The following is a 16,657-nucleotide window of genomic DNA, read 5'->3' as shown; positions in this document are numbered from 1 at the left end:
GTGTTGCCATCCTATGATGTCTGAGTACATTTTCGTTGTCCTGTCGGTAATTGGTGAATTGCTATGATTGGTTTAATTTGCTTGCGGTTATGTTGCTGTCCTTTGGTGCCCATCATATGAGCGCGCGCGTGGATCACACCACAGGGTTAGTTGTATGTTGATAGGACTATGTATTGGAGGGAAAGAGTGACAGAAGCTTCAACCTAGCATAGATATTGATGCATACGGGATTGAAGGGGGACCAATATATCTTAATTCTATGGTTGGGTTTTACCTTAATGAACGTTAGTAGTTGCGGATGCTTGCTAATAGTTCCAATCATAAGTGCATAGAATTCCAGGGATGACATGCTAGCAGTGGCCTCTCCCACATAAAACTTGCTATCGGTCTAGTAAAGTAGTCAATTGCTTAGGGACAATTTCGCAACTCCTACCACCACTTTTCCACACTCGCTATACTCAATTTATTGTTTCTTTATCTAAACAGCCCGTACTTTTTATTTACGCGCTCTTTATTATCTTGCAAACCTATCCAAAAACACCTACAAAGTACTTCTAGTTTCATACTTGTTCTAGGTAAAGCGAACGTTAAGCGTGCGTAGAGTTGTATCGATGGTCGATAGAACTTGAGGGAATATTTGTTCTACCTTTATCTCCTCATTGGGTTCGACACTCTTACTTATCGAAAGAGGCTACAATTGATCCCCTATACTTGTGGATTATCAAGACCTTTTTCTGGCGCCGTTGCCGGGGAGCCATAGCGTGGGGTGAATATTCTCGTGTGTGCTTGTTTGCTTTATCACTAAGTAGATTTTATTTGCTGTTCTTAGTTGTTCTCTATCTTTACTTATGGATATGGAACACGAAATACCAAAAAAAAGGTGTACTTGCTACTCATGGAGATGGGGGACCTCCTAAAACCCTCGATGCTCATTATGTGAAAAATATTATGCACTACTTTGATAATCCTGAGAAAACCCCATTCAACTATATAATGGGAGACACATTGGATCAACGTGAATACTTTAGGGATTATCGCTTGACACAAAAAGGGAAACTATTATGGGATCAAATTTATATGTTGCATTGGTATGCTCGGCAACTATGCTTGAGATATGATTATACTTGTTGCTCTAGGATGAAGGCTCCACACCTTCCCTTTTTATGCAAATTTAATGATAATGAAACCTTAGCTTCTTATGCTAATGGTATATATGATTACTATGATGTTGAACAAATTGAAGAATTTGTTGCTTTTAAGGGTGCTTATGAAATTGAATCTTTGTTTGAAAAGTATGAAGATTTTGATGATGATGTTTATAGGCATGAAAATTTTGCTATATTGAAATATTGCTATGAGAATTATGAATATAATTCCGATATTGATGTGTTTATTGAGAAAGTCTCCGCTGTCCAAGACGAGACTAATATTTTGCAGGAGTCTATGGAAGAAGAAATTGGTGACACTGTGAGCTCATTGGATGAAAAAGGTGATGAGGAGAGCGAAGAACAAAAGGAGGAAGAGCGAATTAGCTACCTATGCCCACCTTCTAATGAGAGTAACTCTTCAACTCATACATTGTTTAATTTCCCTTCGTGCTTACCGAAGGATGATTGCTATGATGATTGTTATGATCCCGTTGATTCTTTTGAAATATCCCTTTTTGATAATGCTTGCTATGCTTGTGGCCAAGATGCCAATATGAACTATGATTATGGAGATGAACTTGCTATAGTTCCTTATGTTAAACATGAAATTGTTGCTATTGCACCCATGCATGATAGTCCTATTATCTTTTTAAATTCTCCCGACTACACTATATCGGAGAAGTTTGCCCTTATTAAGGATTATATTGATGGGTTGCGTTTTACTACTACACATGATGATTTTTATAGATATAATATGCATGTGCTTGCTGCTCCTACTTGTAATTATTATTAGAGAGGAACTACATCTCCGCCTCTTTATGTTTCCAACACAATAAAATTGCAAGAAACTGCTTATGCTGGCCTTTACTTGATGTTCATGAATTGTTCTTGTATGACATGCCGATGCATAGGAAGAGAGTTAGACTTCGTTGTTGCATGATATATGTTACGTTGTGCTCACTACTAAATCAAAAATCATTGTTAATTAAAATTGGCTTTGATATACCTTGGGATCCGGGTGGATCCATTACTTGAGCACTATATGCCTAGCTTAATGGCTTTAAAGAAAGCGCTGCCAGGGAGACAACCCAGAAGTTTTAGAGAGTCATTTATTTCTGTTGTGTGCTTTTATAAAGTTTAAAAATAATAATAATGTGCCAAGATTTGCCTTTAGGATGTTTACATTACTTGTTGGTTTGTGCGGTGCAAGACAGAAACTTTGGCTGTAGTGCGCGATTTTTCATTTTTTACTGGAACGTCAAACAGTTCTGAAACTTTTTGCACTGTCTTTCTATACAAATTGTTTATTTTTCCTAATTTTTCAGAATTTTTTGGGTTACAGAAGTATGGTGGATGTTCAAATCTTTACAGACTGTCCTGTTTTCACAGATTGCTGTTATAGCTTCATTATTTGCATATGTTTGAATTCTTGTTGAAGCCTCCTTGACTTGGAGCCCTAGAATTGTGATAGCATACAATGGGTAATGTTTGTTTATAATTATACAATAATGTTACAGCAGTACATGATGGGATTTCTTTGCCATATCTACTAACCCCGCCACTAAAAGTTTGATTAAGTTTTGTGTCGATGAAGTGTTCGAAGATCGAGGAGGTCTCGATGTGAGGAGAAGGAGGAGAGGCAAGAGCTCAAGCTTGGGGATGCCCAAGGCACCCCAAGTAAATATTCAAGGAGACTCAAGCATCTAAGCTTGGGGATGCCCCGGAAGGCATCCCATCTTTCTTCAACAAGTATCGGTATGTTTTCGGATTCGTTTCGTTCACATGATATGCGTAAATCTTGGAGCGTCGTGTGCTTTTCCTTTATTTTTCCTTTTAATAAATGCACCATGCTGGTATGAGATAGTCCTTGGTTGATTTATAGAATGCTCTTTGCACTTCACTTATATCTTTTGGGTATGGCTTTATAGAATACTTCATGTGCTTCGCTTATATCATTTGAAGTTTGGGTTGCCTGTTTCCCTACACATAGAAAACTGCCATTTGTAGAATGCTCTTTTGCTTCACTTATATTTTTTAGAGCGTGGGCATATCTTTTGTAGAAAGAATTAAACTCTCTTGCTTCACTTATATCTATTTAGAGAGATGACAGGAATTGGTCATTCACATGGTTAGTCATAAAATCCTACATAAAACTGGTAGATCACTGAATATGATATGTTTGATTCCTTGCAATAGTTTTGCGATATAAAGATGGTGATATTAGAGTCATGCTAGTGAGTAATTGTGGATTAGTATAAATACTTGTGTTGAGGTTTGTGATTCCCGAAGCATGCACATATGGTGAACCGTTATGTGATGAAGTCGGAGCATGATTTATTTTTTGATTGTCATCCTTTGTGTGGAGGTCGGGATCGCGCGATGGTTAAATCCTACCAGCCCTTCCCCTAGGAGCATGTGTGTAGTACTTTGTTTCAATGGCTAATAAATTTTTGCAATAATGTAACGACCAAACCTCAAAGGATTTGAGTCTCTGTGCTTACCGTGCTAGTCCCTGGATCGAACTCGCTAGCACACACAATATACATGAATACCAGAATAGCAAGTGCATCATTTATTACAACGTATGATCCAAAATATATAAAATAAAACAATTTGCATAGCACTTGGCTAGCTTTATTCAATCAAACAGCGGAAAGTAGCAGAAAATAACGATGAGTCCCATCATAGCCCACTGGCGATGCTGAGTGCAGACTCGCGACCCTAACGGTACCTTACTCTTCGTCTGAAAATCCTGCAACATGAGACGTTGCAGCCATATAGGTCAATACTTGGAATGTATTGGCAAGTTACACAGGAGTAATAACATAGCAGACCTACATGTATATGCATAGTATATCAAAAGGAAGGCTTGGGGGTTTATTTTGCGGAAAGCTGATTTTGTCCTCATAACTACCTAATAGTCAAATTTTTATTTAATTCTTTTATTACTACAATTAAATACACAAGGTTGAGTTGGCAAAATCAACTCCAACCTGCCCTTTATTAAGTTGCCCACAAATATTATTAAGTGTCACATCTGTCAAGATCATCCAACAACTGTAATGGCATAGTGGCTCAAATTTACCCATAACCAGGGACACGGCTAATCATGATTAGTTTTTAATACTCTGCAGAGTTTTGTACGCTTTACCCACTGGATCCAATCCGAAGATTGAGACGAAGTCTTTCAAAAGAGGTTCCCTTAACTACCTGACGGCCACATCCCATCTACATATGCTACATCTATCGACACTGTCTGGGCAAGGGTTCCAACAACTGATCAACTAAGCCAGAGCCCATATAGCCAGTGGCCGCACATGGAAGCTACTAGTCACTAAGTCTGTCTGATCTTTTTGAACCTGGGCGGCATTCCACTTAGGGTGCACTCTCATGGGCGCATGGCCTTAGAAAAGGTGCAAGACCCCATGATGCCTTCCCTCAACACCAAGCAATACCACTTCCGCCCAGAGGTGAGTTAAATCCTTAATTACTACTCAATTTAGTTATATATATAATCCTCACATAAACTCAATGAATACACGAACCACCCCCGTCTACAAAGCATAGCAAACTACAACTACCACGATTTGCAAAAGACGGGAAGATAGCTCATCAGCATAGCAAAATAATATAGTAATCTTATACATGCATATATTCATAGTCTGATATAACTACATGCATAGAAAACAATAGGTAAAGGATGATCAACATGTAACTTGCCTTGGTTCTGGTTCAGAAAGTCACACTCCTGACAATAGTTCGCGTCGCACTCCGGACAATCTACACGTTTCACACAATTCAACAAATCAATCATCGAAACACAAATAGAACCAAAACAAAACCAACAGCAAGAAAACCATTTTTAAAACTCAACAACAGAAGCTTAACAACACCTAAATTGCACTATGGTCACAACACAAAAAGAATCACTCGATTCCGATAAACGGTTTAAAAGTTACGGCCTCCGGAAGGTTTAATTCAAATTCAAACGAATTCAAATTTGAACAGTGCAAACATGTGCAAAGTTGGTACTGTGATAATGTGCTGATTTTTTGTGAGATCATAGGAAAAAGAATTACCTAAATTGGAGCTACAGACTAAAAGATATAGCTAGTTAAAAATCTGAAAATAAAACAAAAAGAAAAGCAACAGAAAACATCTGGACTATAGCAACTTCTGTGCGTGTCCTGTAGCACTGCCGCGTGGCAGCACGAGATTGGTGGAAAAACTCCTGCGCGTGCGTGCTCACCGGAAACAGAGGAACGGCAGCGGCGGTCTCGGGCGTCGGCGGCGGCGCTTCTCCGGCGGTGCTCCGGCGAAGGTGAGGTTACGGGCGGAGGCGGCTTCGAGTTTCGGACGCAGTGGTGAGGTCAAACGACGACGGGGCGTGCTCTGCGAGCGACGGTGACGACGTGAACAGCCGCTGCTCCGGCGGCGTCGGGTTCACTCGGGCGGCTCGCTCCGCTGCGATTCCGGCGACAAAAATATGTCATCAAGGTGTGGCGTTGAGCGGAGGGTCGAGGGGAGTGAACGGTGTGGCCGGTGGTGTCCTTACGGCGGCCAAAACGACCGGCGAATACGGCGGCGGCTCGAGCTCCACCGCGAGATGCATTTCGCCCTAGCTGCTCGTGCGGACGAGGAAAGGACGGAGAAGGGCTGCGGTAGGGTTCTTCGGGGCCCTGGGCTCGCGCGTGATGTCCCTGGCTCGCACGGGATCGACCAGGCGCCGGATCGATCCGCGTCGGCCTCGGCGTGCGCGCGGCGGCGCGTCCGGCTCGGTGAAGGGGATGAACAGGGGCGCGTGGGGTCCGCGGGTCAGCGGCTGAAGCGATGCGGGTCGGGCGAGCGGCGTACCGCTTCGCTGCGGCTTAGGTGGGCTGCGGCTGTGCGGGGTTAGGTGGCCCGCGGTGGCTGCAGTGGTGTGGGCGGCGCTGCTGGGCTGGCTGGCTGGCTGGGCCGCTGGCTGGCCGGCTCGCTGCCTTTCTCTTTTTTTTAAACACAGCAGCAGAAAACAAAATAAATAAAATAAAATACACAATATAAAATCTAAATAAAAATACCTAGACACACAGTAAAAATATCCCTATAGCTATAAACTACAGGAACACTAGTTCAAATACTAATGCAATTTTGGAAATTCATTTTGATGCAAAAGGCCACACAAACAGTAAAATAACACACAATTAAAATATTTTGGGGATTGCAAAAATTACCAGAACATATTAGATGAACTGAAAATAATATTCTGCACATTATGAACATTTTTAAACAGGGGAGAAGTCATGTTATCTCCGCTCCAATAAATTGCCTTTGGTTGCATAATGATTCGAAATATTGCAGAAAGACAAATAGTGCAATAAAAATATGATATGCATATGAATGATCTAATAACATCCTAATTTAGGAAAATTGGGATGTTACAAACAAGTATGTGAGTTCTTTATGACTAATGTTGAGTTCATGGATTATACGCACTCTCACCCTTCCATCATTGCTAGCCTCTTCGGTACCGTGCATTGCCCTTTCTCACCTCGAGAGTTGGTGCAAACTTCACCGGTGCATCCAAACCCTGTGATACGATACGCTCTATCACACATAAGACTTCTTATATCTTCCTCAAAACAGCCACCATACCTACCTATTATGGCATTTCCATAGCCATTCCGAGATATATTGCCATGCAACTTCCATCATCATCATATACATGACTTGAGCATTCATTGTCATATTGCTTTGCATGATCGTAAGATAGCTAGCATGATGTTTTCATGGCTTGTCCGTTTTTTTATGTCATTGCTACGCTAGATCATTGCACATCCCGGTACACCGCCAGAGGCATTCATATATAGTCATATCTTTGTTCTAGATATCGAGTTATAATATTGAGTTGTAAGTAAATAATATAAAGTGTGATGATCATCATTATTAGAGCATTGTCCCATGTGAGGAAAGGATGATGGAAGCAATGATTCCCTCACAAGTTGGGATGAGTCTCCGGACTTTATGAAAAATAAAAGAGGCCAAAGAAGCCCAAATAAAAAAAGAGGCCAAAGAAGCCCACCAAAAAAAGAGAAAATAAAAAAAAAGAGAAAAAGAGAGAAGGGGCAATGTTACTATTCTTTTACCACACTTGTGCTTCAGAGTAGCACCATGTTTTTCATATAGAGAGTCTCTTGAGTTATCACTTTCATATACTAGTGGGAATTTTCATTATAGAACTTGGCTTGTATATTCCGATGATGGGCTTCCTCAAATGCCCGAGGTCTTCATGAGCAAGCAAGTTGGATGCACACCCACTTAGTTTCCAGTTTGAGCTTTCATATACTTATAGCTCTTAGTGCATCCGTTGCATGGCAATCCCTACTCCTCACATTGACATCAATTGATGGGCATCTCCATAGCCCGTTGATTAGCCACGTCGATGTGAGACTTTCTCCTTTTTGTCTTCTCCACATAACCTCCACCATCATATTCTATTCCACCTATAGTTCTATATCCATGGCTCACGCTCATGTATTGCGTGAAAGTTGAAAAAGTTTGAGAATACTAAAGTATGAAACAATTGCTTGGCTAAAACCGGGGTTGTGCATGATTTAAATACTTTGTGTGATGAAGATGGAGCATAGCCAGACCATATGATTTTGTAGGGATATCTTTCTTTGGCCATGTTATTTTGAAAAGACATGATTGCTTTATTAGTATGCTTGAAGTATTATTGTCTTAATGTCAAACGATAGACTATTGCTTTGAATCACTTGTGTCTTAATATTCATGCCATGATTAGATTACATGATCAAGATTATGGTAGGTAGCATTCCACATCAAAAATTATCTTTTTTATCATTTACCTACTCGAGGACGAGCAGGAATTAAGCATGGGGATGCTGATACGTTTCCGTCGTATCTATAATTTTTTATTGTTCCATGCCAATATTATACAACTTTCATATACTTTTGGCAACTTTATATACTATTTTTGGGACTAACATATTGATCCAGTGCCCAGTGCCAGTTCCTGTTTGTTGCATGTTTTTTGTTTCGCAGAAAATCCATATCAAACGGAGTCCAAACGGGATAAAAGCCGACGGAGATTTTTTTTAGAATATATGTGAATTTTCAGAAGAAGAATCAACGCGATACGATGCCCGAGGGGGCCACGAGGCAGGGGGCGCGCCCTGGGCCCTCGTGGCCACCCCGTAAGGCGGTTAAGGCGGTTGGTGCCCTTCTTTCGCCGCAAGAAAGCTAATATCCGGATAGAGATCGTGTTAAAATTTCTGCCCAGTCGGAGTTACTGATCTCTGGGAATATAAGAAACGGTGAAAGGCCAGAATTTGAAACGCAGAAACAGAGAGTGACAGAGAGATAGATCCAATCTCGGAGGGGCTCTCGCCCCTCCCATGCCATGGAAGCCAAGGACCAGAGGGGAAACCCTTCTCCCATCTAGGGAGAAGGTCAAGGAAGAAGAAGAAGAAGGGGGGCTCTCCCTCCCTCTCTCCCGGTGGCGCCGGAACGCTGTCGGGGCCATCATCGTGCGACGGCGATCTACACCAACACCTCCGTCATCTTCACCAACATCTTCATCATCTTCCCCCATCTATCTACAGTGGTCCACTCTCCCGCAACCCGATGTACCCTCTACTTGAACATGGTGCTTTATGCTTCATATTATTATCCAATGATGTGTTGCCATCCTATGATGTCTGAGTAAATTTTCGTTGTCCTGTCGGTAATTGGTGAATTGCTATGATTGGTTTAATTTGCTTGCGGTTTAATTTGCGAACGTCAAGTGTGCGTAGAGTTGTATCGGTGGTCGATAGAACTTGAGGGAATATTTGTTCTACCTTTAGCTCCTCGTTGGGTTCGACACTCTTACTTATCGAAAGAGGCTACAATTGATCCCCTATACTTGTGGGTTATCACTACTACTATCAAAACTATCATGCTACTTTGCTACTGATCACCTTGCTGTAGATAATTAATCTCCAGGTGTGGTTGAATTAATAACTCAACTGCTAATACTTGCAAATATTCTTTGGCTCCCCTTGTGTCGAATCAATAAATTTGGGTTGAATACTCTACCCTCAAAAACTGTTGCGATCCCCTATACTTGTGGATTATCACCTCCTCACGGAGAAGAACTACCGCCTCTTGTATCGTCCTTTGTTGTGTTTGGATCTTGTTTCACTCTTTATGTTCATGGATCTAGCACATGTGTGATGGTTCTCGTTGATTTGAGCATTTTTCCCTCGTGTTCTTCGCGAGATCCGCTCCAATCGTGAAAGATCGGCCACTAGGGTATGCACCCTACATCAGCGCCCGTAGAGTTTGTGGGGCCCCTGGGCACCTTCCCCCCAAAGCTTCCTGGGTCTCTTTCCTTCCAAAAATTTCGTCCTAAATTTTTATCACGTTTGGACTTCGTTTGGTATGGTTTTTCTGTGAAACAAAGAAAATGCAAAAAAAACAACAGAAATTGACACTGGGCACTAAGTTAATAGGTTAGTTCATAAAAATAATAGAAAAGTGCACCAAAACTATGTAGAACTCATGTAAATATAGCATGAATACTTCAGAAGTTATAGATACGTTGGAGACGTATCAGGTACCAAGGATCACATAATTCAATCAAGGAGAAGGTTAGGTGCAGAGAGTATGTGGAACATTATTCTGAACACCAGTGACAGAAAGGTTTAGTGATTTATTCTTAATAACCGAGGTAACGCCACACGAGGGTAAAGACCCATGATTGGACAACTAACTCTTGATGCAGGTTGCGAACTGGTCAAGACGCAATTTGGACACATTCCCTACTTCATTTTGTTGCAAGCACATCTTGGCGGGTGTCTTTCAGAGCACAATTAATAACATTATGATCCTTAGCACAAATATATGGTTGTAAAAATTAAGTCCTCATACCCATGTATGTTTTAATTCTAAGTGATTTCACCCTAAGGTTGCTAAGGTCAGGTTGTAAAAGCTGGAATTTAATTCTCTTGCAAACACTTGGTAGAGCCCATGCCGTAGTATCCATCCTCTCATGGGTTCGACAACTAAGTGTCACTCCTTGCGAACGGGAATGAATACCTTCTTATACACCGGATCTCAAAGGGCATCAGGTCCCCACTAGAAATCAGGCAAATGGCACCAGGAGGAAGACCCCCCCCCACACACACACACACACATGCCCGGACATCCGGTGCGTTGACATGAGGCCTAACATCCGGTCTAGATCAGACATTCGACGCCTGCCTGCGAGCAGCTATTGAGACCAACCCATGTATCTCCCATTTTTCCTCCTCACTTACCCCTTCGTGGCTAACACTATAAATACTCCTTCCCTTCCTCCTCATTAGGGTAAGAAAAGTATAAACTAAAAACCATAGAGCTTTTCTCATGTATCAAGACCTCTTTGGGGAAGAATCCTAAGGGATTACAAGACCTCTTAGGAGAAGAACCATCTATGGTTACAAGACCTCCCATTGTGGAGAAGAAAGGCTTCCTAGAAGCATCAACCCCTCCTTGTCCTAGGACTTGAGAAAGAACTCTCTCTTGTTTGGATCAATGATATTTCTATGTGTATCTTTATTTTCATATGGGTGTGTTGATTTGTGTGTTTCTCTTCGTCCTCAAATCCACCTCCAATTCGTGAAGATCAGGCCACCCTACAGGCTTGCCCTACATCATGGGGTGTTGCAAGCCCAGGTCGCCGTGATGGAATGAAGACAAGCTGCATTTGGGCAAGGTGACGCCTGCAACTGACACTTGATGGAGCTGCATCCGGCACAGCGGCAAGCTGCAACCGACGCTCGACGAAACTGCATCCGACAGAGAGCTGCAACCTGCGCTTGATGGAGCTACAACTAACCATAGTCGGATGTTGTGATGCGACGATGGGCACAACTAGATTTGCTGGAACTGACATCAACGTGTGCTGCAGCCATGGAACACCGGTGCTACATACGAGTCGGGGGGTGCTGCTCATGTGAACCGTCTCGTGCCCTCCAGCTAGCAGTGCTACATCCTGGCACAAGGGTGTTGCAACTGCTGTCGACGGTTGTTGCGACCAGCCATGACAACGCTTCGACGACGACGAGCGATACCCTCGCTAGAGCTCGGTGACCATCGACATGGCCTAGACTGCGAGTGCTGGGGTGGTTACACAGGGAGATTGTGGGCGCATGTTGTGCTAGCGAGGTGCTAAGAGACGCAGGGGCGTGTTGCGCAAGAGTGTGGATCCCCCCTTTTTTTCTCGCGAGCGGCATGAAGAGATGGAGAGATATTATGCGGTTCACATGGGAGACCGATCTGATTGACCCACCGGTCGACCAACCCGGGAGCTCCTATACGGCGCGATATGTGGTGGGAGGAGTGGCGGCGCGCACCCCTTGCTCCCCCAGCGTGCCCATTTGGGCCAGCTCATGTCCGAGCACTCTGTTTTTTTTCTTTTTCTATTTTATCTTCTTTTTTTAGTTAAATAATTCGGGATTACAAAAAGTTCCAAAAAATTAAAAATGTGTGTTTTGAACATTTTTTTAAGAAATCATAAAATATTCACAATTTCAAAAACAATTATAGAACTCATTCACAGTTTAAGAGATTGTTCACGAATTTAAAAAATGTTCATGTAAATTAAAAATGTTCGTGATTTCAATAAATGTTCACGATTTCAAAAAAAATCGCAAATTGAAAATATGCTCATGGTTGTAGAGATTGTTCATGAATTTAAAAGATGTTCCCTATTTCGAATAATTGTTCATGAATTTCAAAAAATGTTCACGGTTTCAAAAAATGGCCACAAATTTGTAAAAGAATATGTTCACTATTTTCGAAAAAATGTTCATGATTTCAAAAAAATGTTCATGAATTTGAAAGTTGTTCATGATTTCAAAAACATGTTCATGTATTTGAAAAATGTTCATGATTTCAAAAACAGTTCACAAATTCAAAAAAATGTTGTTGAGTTTGAAATATGTTTGCAAATTGAAAATATAAATTAAAAATGAAAAAGGAAAAAGGGAAAAGAAATAAAAATAAAATGAAATAAAAAACATAAATAAAAAGGGAAATTAAAAAAGAAAAAGAAAAATAAAAAATGAAAGGAAAAAAATAAAAAATGAAAGGAAAAAACCAGTTCAGGGAATGTTCTAGAACCTTCGCAAAACCGGTGGGGAAGAAAACCGTGAATGGGCCGACCCAAAAGGAGGATCGAACGATGGACGAGAGAGCTAGGGCATGACAGCTAATTGGGCCGAGCTCACGTAGCCTGGCGTTTTTGGGGTCTACTATATCCCCCCCGGGCGGCCTCCGCTTCCAGGTCAACGCGTGCGGCATAGATCTTCCTCTTCCTCTTCAATCGTATACGAGTGACCTCATCTGCTACGTTTGACCCTCCGCCGGTTAGTGCTCTATAATTTCCTTCGCCCTTTTGGTAGAGAATTAGGAGGATTCTGAGAAGCAAACCGAGTGGGACTCCTCGAATCAAGTCCGTACCTTCATCAGCAAAAAACAGGGGAAAAGAATCCCCGAGTGCCCAATCCAACCGAGTTCTTCGCGTATTCGAATCAGGTTTGTGATCTATAAGTAAGTTACCCAAGAACTCTTGTCCTCTGTCTCCATCCAAACTTGTAACTTTTTTAATTAAAGCTTACGGACGCCTGTAGATTATGAGGTCCGGCGGCACACCTGAGAATAATCAGAGTATCGCCGAAGCTCCGTCATTGGGTCTTTGCAAGTCGTCCAAGATTGATTTTGCCTATACGGAGGCCTGTAGCCTAGCCTGGACAATGAGCTTATGGAGTCTAGCCATACACCCAGCATATCTGTGCTCGCTGGTCCTCCGAGCTTTTGGTTCACTGAAGAAATTCTGCAAGCACCCTCCACTGGTCAAGACTACGGAGGGCGCATCGGCTGAGCTGCCTCAGGACATCTTGATGGGTATATTTGCCACCCTCGAGATCCCCGACCTCGTCCGTGCCGGCTCGGTCTGCTCCTCCTGGCGCTCCGCCTACTCCAGCCTGCTCCTCCCTGGGCACTACACGCGCCCCCAGACGCCGTGCCTCCTCTACACATCTGAATCTGCCGGCGAGAGCGTCGCTTGCCTCTACAGCCTCGCGGAGAAGCGGACGTACAGGCTAACTCTTCCAGGGCCACCCATCAGCACTATGCATCTGATTGGGTCCTCGGAAGGCCTGCTTGTCACAGTCGATGACAGATCCGAGATGCACCTTGTCAATCCCATAACCGGTGAACAGATTCATCTCCCTTCGGTGATCACCATTGAGCAAGTGAAGCCCATCTATAGTGACTCTGGTGCTCTCCACAAATACGAGTACTCAAGCCACACCGCAGAAAGGGTTTACCGTCCGCCGTCGATCTGGGCTCCGGAAGAGCTGAGGACCAAGCTTCACCATAAAGCCTTTGTGTTTTCCGACGATACGTGCAATGGATGCATCGTGGTGGTGCTCATACACAATCCATTTTGCCAGCTCTCGTTTGCAAGGGCAGGGGGTGATAGCTGGACATGGCTGCCACCACACACCCACTATGATGATTGCATTTACAAGAACGGCCTGCTGTATGCGGTCAACTCATTGGGAGAGATCCACGCTTTCGACCTAAGTAGTGGTCCTGTTGTTACGATGAAGATGATCGCACGGGAGTCCGATCTCGAGGACCGGTTTCTGAATGCTTACATTGTGCAAGCTCCATGGGGCAGTCTTCTTCATGTGTGGAGACAGTACGAGCACTGCGATTTAGAGCCCGAGCCTGGGGCATCTGTGTTTTGGAACACTGGAGAGCTTATAATATATGAAGTCGATGCTTCGTCGGGAGAGAGAATTAAGAAAACCAGTTGCTTGCGCGACCATGCCTTGTTTCTTGGGCACAATCAATCACTTTGTCTTGCTGCTCAAGACTATCCGGCTCTCAGGGGAAACCATGCCTACTTTACTGACGACAGTGTGCTTTGGACAAAGGGGTTCAAGAACAACCCCCGTGACATGGGAATTCTCGACCTGGGTAATAACGGCAGGGAGGAACTTGTGTCCCCCCGGCTTTGCTCCAACTGCCCGGCTCCCGTGTGGATTACACCCAATCTTGGAAAGATGAACTTGGCTTTCAACGAATAGGTTTTAGCTTCCTTTATCTATAATTATATGTAATAATTATTTAGTTTGGTAGGCGGTAGTCCTGTGTTGGTCTACACCTTTTTGTGTGTGTTTTAGCACTCTACTCGTACACTAGAACAAGTTTTTAAGAAGTTTCATGGTAAGTGTATGCCAAAATATGAGAAATAAAAGTAGACTTGTCCAAAAATATCATCATGCAACATACAAAACATGAGTGCAGTCTCTTCTTTTTTCCTATTTATCCTAATTACAATATACATGGATCATATTTTTGCACAAATTTTGTATTTTCTCATATTTATCATGTACTAGTGCCACACTTCTTTTTTCTTTGATCTTTTTGAGTTGTATAGAATATAGAGGATAATTTCTCATGTAGTTCTCCACACATTAAGATGTGTCAAATCAAATGTAAAAGTTGAGGGATTTGGATGAACTTTCAATATGTACTCTACTGTAACATTCAATCTTGTATGTTGCTGGATTTGGATAGTAATAGCAGGGAGTTTGCATGTTATTTTCATTCAACTGCACGTTAGAAATATAAGAAACGTATTGTCTCTTTGCTGATGTAGAAGATAAGTGCTGACATTTGTGATAGATAAGCATGAAAGTGTGCATGATTGTTCTTTCAAAATGCACATGTGGCTTGTTTAAGTATACTGTACAGTGGTGATCTGCTTTGGCAGCTATATAGTATACAATTACAAACCTGCATCATTTGAATAGCTCATTCCGGGGGCTGAAAGGCATCTGTCAGCATGTGTGTTGGCTTAGCTGCACCTAGTTGGACATGGACTAAGCTGAAATAGCTTGTCTTTAGACAATAACGAACTATCTGATCAATATATTGTTTCGAAATAAAATAAGATGTGTCTCCTTTCGTCCATCTTTGAGCAGGGCTCTAATTCAGTCCTTGTTGCCAGCTTATGCGCCCCATCTGACCCGGTATGTTCCAGCATCTGTGAGCCGCTTACATTTGGTTTTATATCCATCTTGGCCTATCTGATCTGTAGGGGCACTATGTTGTGAATCTGTTTGCTTGTGCATCCCTGAATAGTAGTACAAGATACATAGGCTATTTTTCACTTGGCGCAAAATAGAAAAGTTGCGCTATAACCTCCTTGGTGCTGTAATTTGTTTTGCTATAATTTGGCCGCCCGTGTATCTCAGACATGAACTGATTCCAGTACTACTTTTGTCAAGTTTTAGTCTTGGCTCTTTGGTATATCTGTCCCTGTCTTTGGCCTTCATTTCTGCTAAATTTCAGTCGACTGGTTTGGATTTCTTGCTCAGTCAAAAAAATTGTCCGTCAGATTTCTGTTTTTCTGTTTTTGCCATCCGAGGTACGTCGCCGACGGGCAGTGAGGATTTTTTACCTCTGTAGCTCTGCGCCCTGCATGCTGCAATGATTTCAGCATTCCTGCATCTGTGCTTATGGATTGTACACTGCTAAAATTTGTGTGGAGGGATGCACAGTGGATTGGCAGGCAGTTGCCTTTGTTTGGCTTTGATTTCAGCACCATGTTCTGTACTTCTTCAGTTCAATTTTCAGATCTAGTTGTTTTGCAGAGTTTTTCTCCTTCCGTAGTTAGTTCTAGCTAATATGAAGAATAAGTATGCAAAACAGAATGGGTGTCCAACTTGTGGACCATCTGCTTGGGTACATTTGTGTTCTGAGCAAGCTATATGTTTTGCTTTTTCTGAAAGTATAAGTGGAGATGACATAGTTGATGTGGTTTTTTGATTTTTAGTAACCATGTCCTGCTTCTTCAGTTCAGTGCTCGGAGCTAGCTCTATAAGCCTACAATATTTCTGTTTCTCAGTCTTTATGCTTGCATAGTTCTATAAGGCTACAATATTGAAACTTCCATTTGTATGTCTATGAGAGGGAATGCACTAAGCATAAAAGGCAGATAAGCCATCAGATCAGTATTGGGACTCTCATTTTTTTAGTGTTTGAACGCTCTCTTTTTGGGAGATTAGAGCTTGCAGATTCGATCACAGGTTGTGGGTGTGGTCGACACGGGGGCGAGGTCCAGGACCTCGTCGCCTTTCTGCCATGGGGTAGGGCGCTGAGGCGCTAGCCAAATGCTGGATTGGTCCATTATCCATTGAAGGATGAATTCCTGTTGCATCTTGAAATCTTGTTTATCAATTTATAGGCTTCTTTCAGTTTTGGTTATACAATATTTTGAGTAAGTGCTTTGTTTATTGTTAAATTTATTTTTCAGACATTGACGAAGTTGAAGATGATTCCAATGGAGTCATGTTTTTTGTCATTGGTTTAGATTTTATATAGAATGATAGTTGTGATGGATCGTATGACGAATCTAGATGTTAACTTGGAAGTGTGATGCATAAGTTATTCTGATGACCAAATTT

General features: G+C 42.3%; 1 protein-coding gene across 3 annotated transcripts; it reads left to right on the top strand.

The window, feature by feature from the left end:
• The first annotated feature begins 12,446 nt into the window (after positions 1–12,446).
• On the top strand, positions 12,447–14,507 carry LOC109775039 (putative F-box protein At5g55150). Of its 3 annotated transcripts, none has more exons than XM_020333794.4 (2): positions 12,447–12,710; positions 12,806–14,507. In XM_020333794.4, exon 2 carries the CDS (start codon positions 12,809–12,811, stop codon positions 14,270–14,272), a length of 1,464 nt encoding a protein of 487 aa, XP_020189383.1. In that variant the 5' UTR covers positions 12,447–12,710; positions 12,806–12,808; the 3' UTR covers positions 14,273–14,507. The 3 variants fall into 3 exon arrangements, with proteins under 3 accessions (XP_020189383.1, XP_020189384.1, XP_020189382.1); XM_020333795.4 differs by having other exon boundaries at positions 12,448–12,710; positions 12,789–14,507; XM_020333793.4 differs by having other exon boundaries at positions 12,448–12,725.
• Positions 14,508–16,657: the final 2,150 nt, after the last annotated feature.

This window comes from Aegilops tauschii, chromosome 2 (assembly GCF_002575655.3).
Source record: "Aegilops tauschii subsp. strangulata cultivar AL8/78 chromosome 2, Aet v6.0, whole genome shotgun sequence".
Lineage (NCBI taxonomy): Eukaryota > Viridiplantae > Streptophyta > Magnoliopsida > Poales > Poaceae > Aegilops > Aegilops tauschii.
This window is presented reverse-complemented; position numbering and strand designations above follow the sequence as displayed.

Coding starts and splice junctions, on each gene's coding strand:
- LOC109775039 (XM_020333794.4), top strand. CDS start 12,809: ATGAGGTCCGGCGGCACACCTGAGAATAATCAGAGTATCGCCGAAGCT.